The sequence below is a fragment of the Cyrtonyx montezumae genome, unplaced genomic scaffold, assembly GCF_038088225.1.
Source record: "Cyrtonyx montezumae isolate F1298 unplaced genomic scaffold, pur_monq_1.0 scaffold_7, whole genome shotgun sequence".
Classification (NCBI taxonomy): domain Eukaryota; kingdom Metazoa; phylum Chordata; class Aves; order Galliformes; family Odontophoridae; genus Cyrtonyx; species Cyrtonyx montezumae.
This window is the reverse complement of record NW_027072078.1, coordinates 27,676,363-27,687,127: the sequence shown is the minus strand read 5'-3', so window position 1 is coordinate 27,687,127 and position 10,765 is coordinate 27,676,363. Positions and strand designations below refer to the sequence as shown.

At 44.4% G+C, this 10,765-nt stretch overlaps 1 protein-coding gene across 1 annotated transcript; it reads left to right on the top strand.

Annotated features, from left to right (window-relative positions):
• The first annotated feature begins 327 nt into the window (after window positions 1-327).
• MARCO (macrophage receptor with collagenous structure) lies at window positions 328-10,168 on the top strand. Its single transcript, XM_065750624.1, has 14 exons — window positions 328-470; window positions 1,485-1,586; window positions 1,872-2,102; window positions 2,302-2,337; window positions 3,470-3,514; window positions 3,878-3,976; window positions 5,266-5,377; window positions 5,497-5,537; window positions 5,772-5,867; window positions 5,963-6,007; window positions 6,942-6,986; window positions 7,135-7,242; window positions 8,488-8,661; window positions 8,936-10,168. Exons 1-14 carry the CDS (start codon window positions 356-358, stop codon window positions 9,064-9,066), a joined length of 1,380 nt encoding a protein of 459 aa, XP_065606696.1. The 5' UTR covers window positions 328-355; the 3' UTR covers window positions 9,067-10,168.
• Window positions 10,169-10,765: the final 597 nt, after the last annotated feature.

The window sequence follows — 10,765 nt, the reverse complement described above, 5'->3', positions numbered from 1 at the left end:
TGAACTAGGGATTTCCTTTCCTTAAGGAGGAGGTTTACTTGCACTAGAAACCACCTCATGCTCAACCCTGAAGTACAGAGATGTCAAATCACTCATTGCTGAACTTCTTTCAGGACCAGAGCACTGTGGATGTGGTAGCTCCAAGCAAGCACATGCAAGCAGCTGAACAGCTTGTGGGATTTTTTGAGGAACCGTTTGCATTACCACATCAGAGTTCTCACAAGTCTATAAAAACTGAGCAGATAGGAAAAGCGTATCAGAAAGTGTATCAAAGCAGGAGGCAGATAGGAAGTGGCTTCAGTTCTCCATTGTCCTCCATCTGACAAGGCTCTAGGTTAGCCACAGGACGTTTGTCATGAAAATTAAAGACAGATGCAGAGGAGATGGAAACTCAAGTGATATGAGCACCTTAAGTATTTCAGACAAGATTGGGTTTACCTCAGCAGCTACTACAACCTTTCAAATAAGTGGTAAGTAAGGTTTCTTTTTATTCAATTGACTCATGTGGATTTTATTGGGTCTATAAAGAAAAACACACACAAAAAAGAGATATTGTATTTATACTGAAAATTAAATGTTGTTGGGTTTTTTTACAGGGGTTTTGTTATTAAATTAACCGACCATTTTTAAAAAGTTTAGTTGTTCTTTCCAGCTAAAGCTGATGCAGAGCATCAGAAAATAGTTCTTTTTCCCTGCTTCAAAAAATGTATAATTGCACTGAGGCAATTTCATGTCTTAATAGTTAAGATACTGAAATCACCAGATCCAATTAAAGAAAGTTTCTGAATTTTTAGCTGAATGTAAATATTTTACTGCTGACGAAATCATCCTATTGAAAAACTAATTAAGCCACTGTACTCTTCTAAAGCTACAACTTCAAACTACTCATTCCATTACTTTGGAAAAAAAAACCCTCAATGAAGAGAAAAATACTGTGTGTCTGAAGTAATTATTAGTACTTCCAAAATAGTTGATTTTTTCCCCTGAATGCCAAAATTTAACGAAGTATTTCATTTCTTTTACACTTGCTGGTGATGATGTGCTTTAAATGTTTCCACCTGTTTTCATTTGTTCTGTAGTTCAGTTTATTATTGATTTTTTTTATTTGTTTTGATGTATACACGGATCACTGTTGGACATTCATATGTAGTGCTCTGGGGTGGGAGAACTTGTATTCTGAGCAACACTCCTTGAATGGCAGCCTGGAACATATACATGGGAGACAAGGTTCATTGGTGCAGAAAGAGGAGAAGTCACAGGCTGGGTTAGGTCTAGATGGAAGTGAGCAGGTTAGGGCAGCTAACGGAAAGATGCTGACAGTGGATCACAATGCACAATCAGTGCAGGAGGCAGAGGAAGGTGGCCTGCCTGGCTTGTCAGACCTCTCAGGATGGTGTAGGGTCCTGAGCCTGAAATGACTGGAATCAAGCAGTTTGTAGCAGGAGAGATATCAGGATATCTGTCCTACTTCTGTTGATTTGTAGAGCCTCAAACCCAGAGAAAGCCATCTGCATGCTGTGCTCGGGCTGCCCTTGTCATCTACCTGCTGCTGCTGACAGTTGGCCAGGTGCTGCTGGCGTACAAAGGTATGCACCCACCCTGCTGCAGCTTCCATCCACCCTATGGAAGCCTGGGCATCCAAAGGCAGCTTTGCTTGGTGCTCTGGGACCACACAAGTGTGGAGAACATGCTCAAAGATAGGAAATCTCTACATGAGCACAGTTGCACACAAGGCAAAGTTGCTACTGCAGGAAGCTCATCCTGCATAGATGCCATGCATCTGAGCCCAAATATCTGCACTCCTGTCTGACCAAGCAATTCCCAACCAGATCGAACTGTATATTCATTGCATGGACATTTTGTTTCCACAGTGTTTAAGATGAAGGAGGAGATGTTGAAATGTCAGGAAAATAATGCCTTCCATGCTGAAGAGATGATAGGAAGATCCTATGCTGATGGCCTTCTTTTGGAGAAGAACCTTACCGAGTGGGACTTGGGACATGAGGAAAACTGGAGGAAACACTTAGAAAAGGAAATCACAGTAATTAAAAGGAGCAATGCAAACTTGATGATGATGATGAGCAACATCACCCTGCTTGCAGGTATGGCTCAGTTTCTTCATGCTGACTGTTTGGTGGGGAAAGCTGGTTCTTCTGCACCACCAGCAAGATTGGGATGAATTGGGGAAAATCTTGTTCTGAAGGAATAACTATGGCAAGATTTGGTCTCACTGTCTGGTAGCAATGTCACAGAGCACGGGGTCCTGACTGCAGAAAAATAACCACTAAATATTTATTTCAGGTCATCCTGGACACAAAGGAGAACCTGGTCCACCAGGTAGGTGGGTAGATGAGCCATAAGCAACTTTTCTTCTTTTCTTTTTTTTTCCCTGTGAGACAGGAGCTGAGGATTTGGGATCTCAGTTGCTAGATCCAGATCCTACTAAATGTACAAACCCCCAGTGTCCTGCCTCAAGGAGACGCTGCACATTTTGACTGACTCCCTGCGAGCTTTGGCTTGCCTGAGTGCTCTCATGGTCATTACTGAACCATGGTTTTTGTCTCCATCTTCTCATTGCTACCCTGCCAGAAAAGCTCAGGGACGATGGAGGAACAATGGTCAGTCATTATCTGCAGTAGCCTTCCCAAACCCCCATCTGAGGCAAGAAAGGACTGTGGAGGAGGTTAGGCATTTACAAAGGGTTTATGTGCATCCTATCACAAGGCTTTCTGCCCCAGGTGCAGCAATTTCTGCTGCACAACTCTAGAACAACTCAAGCACAATTCCCAAGTCCCAGCTCTTTAGGGGCCCCAGCTAAACTGTGCACATAGTGAACAGTGAAACAGAGATTTGGGATGGAACTGTACCAGCTGTAGATGATAAATGTCTCCAGACTGTGAGGATGCAGCAAGACCTGATCTCATGTTGGCTCCATGTTAAGAAGAGGTTGGACTCAGCGTTTTCCAGAGAAACTCAAGTTCTTGTGATCCTGTAACAATGATCTAAATGCACCCCTCGTTAGGCCAGGTCTGTATCTCATCCATCCTTAGTTCTTGGCTATGCTGATGAGCTTTTCTGAAGGGGGAAAAAAACAAAATAGAGTTTTTGAAAAATATTTTTTTCATGTCTTACTGGCTGCATTCACAATGCTGAAATACCACATCCAGCCAAATACTAATACTGTTCATCAGAGCCCAACAGCTCAGTGGCTGCTGAAGAAAGATTTCACCAGAGGTCTGTGCGGGTGGGCGGGCTTGGCTGGAGCACAGCTGGTCTCTGCCCAGCACACCCAGACCAGCTCCATGGACCATGCCTGGTTGCCTGCACTCACCTCTGCCAGCTGCACTTGATAGCCCTAGTGGTGACTGAAGGCACATATACAAAGCATGATTAAAGAAATTCATCTCTTCTTATTCACTATTGCAAATAGATTACGTGTATCAGCTGATATATGTATCTCACATTTCAGGGCTACAGGGACCACCGGGGATGAAGGGAGACAGAGGAATTCAAGGTAAGGCTTTTCTAACATGTGAATAACCTCTGGATGAGCATAACATGACTTTATGGATGATTTTATGGGCAATCTCATCTTCGGTCAAGATGTGAGTCAGCAGGAATGTCACTGGAGTTGAAGGAAATAAGCCTACATAAAACCAGTGCAAACAAAAACAAAACCCAGCTGGAAAAATTCTTGTTTTAAAAGTAAGTATTTAGAGCCATTGCACTGGTCATGGTGGGCAGATGTCCTCTGCCCTTGCACCTCTCTCAGGCACAAGGGGAGCAGAGTTTGTCTCATGCTGTGTGGCCTCCTGCTGACATTCACGAGACATGATACCCAATCCACCAGCATCATAGGTGTGTGTCATCCCTGCAGGCTTACAGGGATTGCAGGGCAGTAAAGGAGATCGTGGTCCTGCCGGCCCAAGGGGCGAACAAGGAGAAAAAGGAGTAAAAGGACAGATGGGACTTCCAGGTAAGGCATCTCTGGAGGCATTTAAGGCCAGGCTGGATGTGATGCTGGGCAGCCTGCTCTAGAGGTTCCAGACTCATTGCAGGGGGTTGGAACTAGATGATCTTTAAGATTACTTTCAACCGAAGCCATGCTATGATTCTATGATTCTTCACTATCTCAGCAACTTATTCCTGTTTAAATTGGTTCTACTTGAAACACCAGATCAGATCTTCACGGGTCCCATATTTCAAAAAAATTTAGGCAACCCTGAGCATGGCGTGCCAGTCCATGAGAGGAGGACTCCTGGCCTGATCTGGAGGGATTTCATTTTGTGGTGTGCTCCAGGAAAGCTCCTAAAGGAGAGCTAGGGGAAGGAGACATGGAAAACGCCGAGTCTGCACCATGGAACTGTCCTTATAAAGTTATCTTTGTCTAAGGAAAGGCACAAACATTCAATTAGCAGCCTACTTCTGATTAGAACAGCAGGATTTTCATGGTATAAAGTATTACAGTATAATTTATGTGCAGAAGCACATGGATGTTAGATCTCACTACAGTAAAACCTACCTCTGAGAACTTAATATCATATAAGCCTGGCTTTTAAACACCTTGAGAAGAAGAGTCATGCACCATGTTTCTCCCACGCAGCACATACTAGTATTATTTCCTGAATAACCAAAATTCAACACTCACTAGGGATGCAACCAGAGAGGAAAGGCTGAAAGCAGCACAGCATAACAAAATCAGAAGCTGTATGTGGTACAGTTGAGGAAGGACATTTGGACAAGCTGGCTAGAGATTCCTCAGAAGTAAATCATCAGAACCCACACACACCAGAGCTATCACAACCCATCCAGAAAGAAAATAAAAAAAAGAAAGTGGGAGAAATAGCAAAAGGCAAGGTGAAGGAGATGTAACTCTTTAAATGAAACACTTTTAAGTAATTCAGCTCTACTGGATTATACTGAGAAGTCTAAGGGCAAATGTGGCAATTGCTTGAAAGCACAGGAATAACATAAACTGTCCTCCATCTCCACCACAGCTAGGGGGAAGGAAAGGTTTTAGATGGCAGGAATGGAGATTTAACTAGGGAAGAAAACCTACTAGTGGCAAGGATACTTTGGGAACGGACTGGGGAGTTGCAGTGGGATCATTTACCAACTAGTGATAAATGTGGGTGTGAAGCCAGTCTCTGCCACTGGTGCAGCTGGATGGAGGTGCTCTCTGGCTTCTGAGACAATGAATATTTGATGATGATGGTAACGATGATGATGATTATTATTATTTACACTTCCTGTGCTGCTTGGTAGGTCGTTCAGGGGAGAAAGGTGAAATGGGCCAGAAGGGAGACCCAGGGAACCGTGGACCCATGGGTCCTCCAGGAAACCAGGGAGTGCCAGGACAGCCAGGCTTCAATGGTAGGTGCATAGAGCACAGCACAACCTGCCATCAGCAAGCACATGCTGTGGTACAGAGCTGCTCTAGCTGAATCATTTAGCTAAATCCTGCCAACACTGACACCAGCATGTTTTTACAGGTAGCGTGGGGGAGCCCGGACGTCCTGGGCAGAAAGGAGAGGCAGGTAAGCAGAAAAGAGGTGCACCTTCTTCTACAGGTATGAGACTGATCTCAGCAAGATCCCTTTAAGACTGCATTGCCAAGGGAGGCCTGCCATTTAGAAGGACCCAGTGTGTGTTCTGCTCCCATAGGGACAATTCAGTCTGCACAATGTGGGGTTGGTGACTGAGCTATCTTTCATTTTCTTTCTTCATGATTTGGTTCCACTTCACGTGTGCTGTTGTTTATCACCTCCAAGGCTCAGCTGGAGAACGTGGCCCTCCAGGACCTCCTGGCCCCAGCAGCCCTGGACAGAAGGGGGAGAAGGGGGACCTTGGTCCCAAGGGCTCTCCAGGTACCAAGCTACCCAAATCCATACCCTGTGGCCCTCCTGCACTGGCTTCACTTTGTGTGATAGCTTCACCTCTGTGGACTTGTTTTTAATTTCAGGCAATATGGGAGTCAAAGGTGAAAAGGGAGACAAAGGAGTACAAGGTAAAGGAGAATAAAAACAGGTCTGGGGTCAACAGCATGCAATATGCAAGGCACGGGGAGGGGATCAGAGCAACGAGGAGGCAATTTGTTGAGTACTGGTCTCCTGGCTTCATGCATCCCAGGATGTGATGGTGAGCTCAGGTAGCTGCTCATTGGTGGTTTTTTTCAGGCATCTGCAAAATGTACTAGGAAGTGACATTGCCTGCATTTTTACATAAATAGAAAATGCACAAAGTGGCCATTTAAGATGAACCAAAAAAGAACAACTTCCCTACCCTGGTATCAAAAACAAATTTTACTGGCTGTAAATCTGATGGAAGACTGACTAACAAGCGTCTGTCTTGGCCTCTTCTGTAGCACTGTAGGCAGAGGTCTCTTAAGAGGTCAGCTTGGAGTGCCTAACGTCAGGCCTTTTCTCTGACTTTCCAACTGAAGATGATGACCTCTCTACCCTGGGCACCCAAAAACCTAGTGTAATGCTCTGTTATACAAGCCTGTTCTGACATATTTCCTTTTTCTCTCTGAATTTACGTGCTGCACTCTCCTGCACACATTGATATCTGGATGTTAGGGAGTCACCTGGCCTGTTATGTGCTTATATGTCTGCTGCACCTGAGTGTATGTGTCTAGGCTTTCTATAGGGTCAGTGAGGACTACCTGAAGGCAGGGTCTCTGTGCTCTCAGTGAAGTTTAAGGCGTGATACAAATGACCAGAAATCAATCTGCTTCAGAAGATAACTTGCCACTGTCTTTATTTTCTGAGTGGGTGAGGTCTGCCCTGAGAACAATGGGAAGTAAGACACCTAATGACTAATGGATGCTTGTAGTGCAGACAGCTAACGTGGACTGGGTGAAACCCATCATAAATACTAGTTTGTATAAACATTTTAAATTGTAAAAGTGTGTATCTTTTTTTTTCTTCTGATGATCTTAGGTATTGAAGGGCAAAAAGGAACAAGGGGAGACCAGGGTCCACCAGGTAAATATTTGTTTGACCGCATTATTTATTCTGATGATGATTAAGAATAGTATTTTAGATATCATGTTCCAATTCCCTATACTAATACAAAATGCTTATAATGCTTCTCATTTGGGAAAGAACAATAACATTTTTGCTTTCTATACAGGCATCCAAGGTCCAATTGGTCAGAAAGGAAGCAAGGGTGATTATGGTAGTCAAGGTCTAAAAGGTGAACCAGGAGCAAAAGGAGCCAAAGGAGACCAGGGAAACCCAGGTAAGGCTGTTTGCCATGGTGTCTGATGAGATATTTGGGTTTGGGATCATATGGCATAGATTGGCAGAAGCTATTCTGAAGCATATTTACAGGAAGTACTTAACAGACAGATCAGTCTTTCCAGAAGGGGAATCTGAGGAGTGTTGCACTTACACCTTGAGAGGCTTCCTAAAGATATGCAAGTAAACAGGCACACATTGGATTTTCTCAAGTCCACCTTCCTCTTTGATGTGTACAAACACATCTTGCAACATACACTGCACCACTGGGATTTACATGGTGGTTAGGAATACGAGCGCTATTTAACAAAGCCTCTCTAATTGCAGGATAAAAAAATAAATTAGTTCAAAAGGGCCAACATTACAAAAACTCCCAATCCTTACCCTCTTCCTTTACAACCACTGAATGCTTTCCAAAACCCACAGACCTGTATTAGAAAGAAAAAAAAGAGAGAGAGAAAACAGAAATTACATTATGCTAAAGAGATTAGTGCTCCAGACACTTTCTCTTTTAGGTGTTTGCACTTAACAGTATAAGAGCCCTCAGACAAAAAGCAAACTGCAGCCTCTCTGGGGCTCCTCTGTGCATTCCTGTCCTGGAGCTCTCCTCGTGGAGGAGGAGAAAAAGTCTCTGGGTGATTCTCAGGTCTCCTCCCCTAGAAGGAGGTGGCAGTATGCGTGGAGGTAGCCTTTTGGGGAAAGAGCTCATTGTGTCTTTTCAAGCACGTACACTTTGAGGACTAGAGTGTCAGTCACTTCAGTGGGTTCTTTCCACACAGAGACAGTGTGTCCATCTGTGACCAACCCAATTACTCAAAAAAAAAAGTAATAACTGCATCTTTCCCAAGCAACAGTCAAATAATTGCTTGTTCTTCAATTTGGAACAGGTTCTGTAGGAATGAAAGGGAGCAAAGGAGAAAAGGGAGGAGGTACTGGATTTTTATTTCCTCTTCTGCCACTTGACTCTGGTATCAAAGCTACCTGAGATCAGGTACACACTGGTTAACCTGCAGCATGGCTGCCAGAGCCCAGAGATCTGAACTGAGTAATTTCTCTGAATTCAGCCTCTGGAGACGGGACATGGCCCTGAAATATTCAGATCTGAGACAAACATAACTTCTGGTCTCACTCCAGCTGCAGATGTGGAGATGGAGTTTGGGCGCTCGCTGCCTCCATCTTTCCTTGTGCTATTTGCCTCCTGCCCGTGGGACTAGTATACTTATTTGTGTCTGCTCTAAACCATCAGGTTTCTCCAACAACATACGAATTGCAGAAGGGGGCAGGAGGGGTCGTGTGGAAATCTTTCACCAAGGGTCTTGGGGAACGATTTGTGACGATGACTGGGACATCCAGGATGCCTCGGTGGTCTGCAGAATGATGGGGTACAGCCGTGCCATCTCTTCCTTCACTGCAAGTGAAGGTGAGTCTTCAGCAGCTCTCCAGGCTGAGCTGCAAGGATGTCTGCCTGGTACAGGAGACAATGCACACCCTGCAAGAACCATAGCAAGGGGTTCTACACAAGCAATGGAAAGCAAAGAGGATGGATTCAAAGGGGCAGCTCAGTTCCTTTGGGACCAGGCTACACGTCATGTGCAGCCTGAGTTGTGCCTAAAAGCTAGGTTTCCAGTTTGCCCATTGCTGACTGTTACTTCTGTTATTCATTGTATTTATTTTTCTTATTTCTTTTTCCAAAGGCACTGGGAAAATTTGGCTTGACAACGTGAACTGCAGAGGGAGTGAACGTTCAATTTATGAGTGTAACAAACCTGACTGGGGGGAACACAACTGCTCCCACAGTGAGGATGCGGGAGTGGAGTGTGTCTGATGGGACACAGGACTGCCCCAGGAACTGCTGCCCACTTGTGCTCTGCAAGACCCTTGTTCATAGCACCCACTCCCACTCAACTTCTTCAGGCAGAGGGAACTCAATTTTCCATAAATCAGCAACAATAGCAAGTCTCACAAATCACCCGAGGCATCCCAGCTGTCAGAAATCAACTGGAGCTCAGACATGTGATCAAGTGCATGGCTCTGCCACCTGCCTGACTCTAGCTTACCTGCAGTGGCTGTGGAGCTGATCTGCTTTAGCTCAGTGCAATAGGAGGGAACAGGAGAAGACTGCAGAAAGAGCTGCAGCTTAGCTGGCCCAGCCCTTAACACAGAGCTGTTGTCAGCCTGGACTGAAGCCCATGGTAAAGAGCATATACCCAAGATGGAAATCATTAAGTGATCTTTCTGGTATGCAAACACAAAAGTTCTCCAGATGAGATGATGATCACAGGTTAAAAAAGCAGCCACACAAGCCTGGGATCCAGGTTGTTTAGCACAGACCTTGTGTTTGACCTTGGCCAGGTCCCCTGCCTTCACTGTCAGCGTTTCCTAACCTATTCTCAGGAATAAAACCCTCACCTTATCTGGTGTATAAAACTAAGTGCTTTCAGATCTTTAGAAATGAGATGTTCCACTAAAACAAAGAGACAATGAATAAAAGCAGTAATGGCAAAGTATCAACTAATTAACCTTTCCAAGTAAAAATATGGTCCCTAAACCAAATGCTTCTACCTTAAATGAAAGTCTTGCATGTTTGAGATAATAGCTGAAAAACCTCTCTTTCTTAAAGCCTGAAGTCTTCCCCTTTTTAATAGCACTGGGCTTTTGCAGGTGACAAGCAGCCTGTGTATAAATAGCTGTGCATATTGCAGCAACCTGCCTGCTGCTATTGTATTTAACATATCAGAAATGGCTGTAAGCAACCTCACATCTCTGCGTTAGCATTAGTCACAACTGTACCTATCTACACAGCTTCTAGGCTCATTTCTGGTGCTCACAAACCTGGACCTAAGTGAAAAAACTGAGTGGTGCTGCTTAGAACAGCAGGTGACCACATGTAAATAAAGCACTGCCACTGCTAGAAAATAAAGGATTTACAAGCTCTATTCTTGTCTTGTCACATCTGCAGGTTGCTGCTTACAGGCCCATTTCCTCACTTTGCTTGCTAACATAATGTGTTCCACATTGGACAAAACTGCCACAAAAGGGAAAGTTGCCATGTACCTGTGATGACCCTTAAATCCCCTAAAATCTCATTTCTGGACAGTAGGCATCTGGGAAATAGCTGTTGTGTCACAATAAAGGTCAGCCAGCAAGGGTTGTACGCATGTGCCAGGACAGAGTTCAGCATGCCTGCTCCTCAGCACAGCACGAACAGGTTGAACCCCAGCTATGTTCAGCAGTGACCACGGTAGTGTTGAATAATGCAGAAGTGCCCACATCACTGTGGTTCACTCTGTTCTGAGAAGGGAAATGAATGTCTGAGCAGGAGTTTTGGAGGCTGTGAGCTGTCTGCTGAATTGCTGCCAGAAACAAAATTTCAAAGCCCACCTTTTGGCAAATTAATTCAGATTTCAGACAGACATCTGGTATAAATCGTGATGCTGCTATGATGAATTTGGTTGAGGCAAGAAAATCCCTAATTTGACTACAAAGAAATATAATCAAAACAAAAATACACGTATTTCACTCAG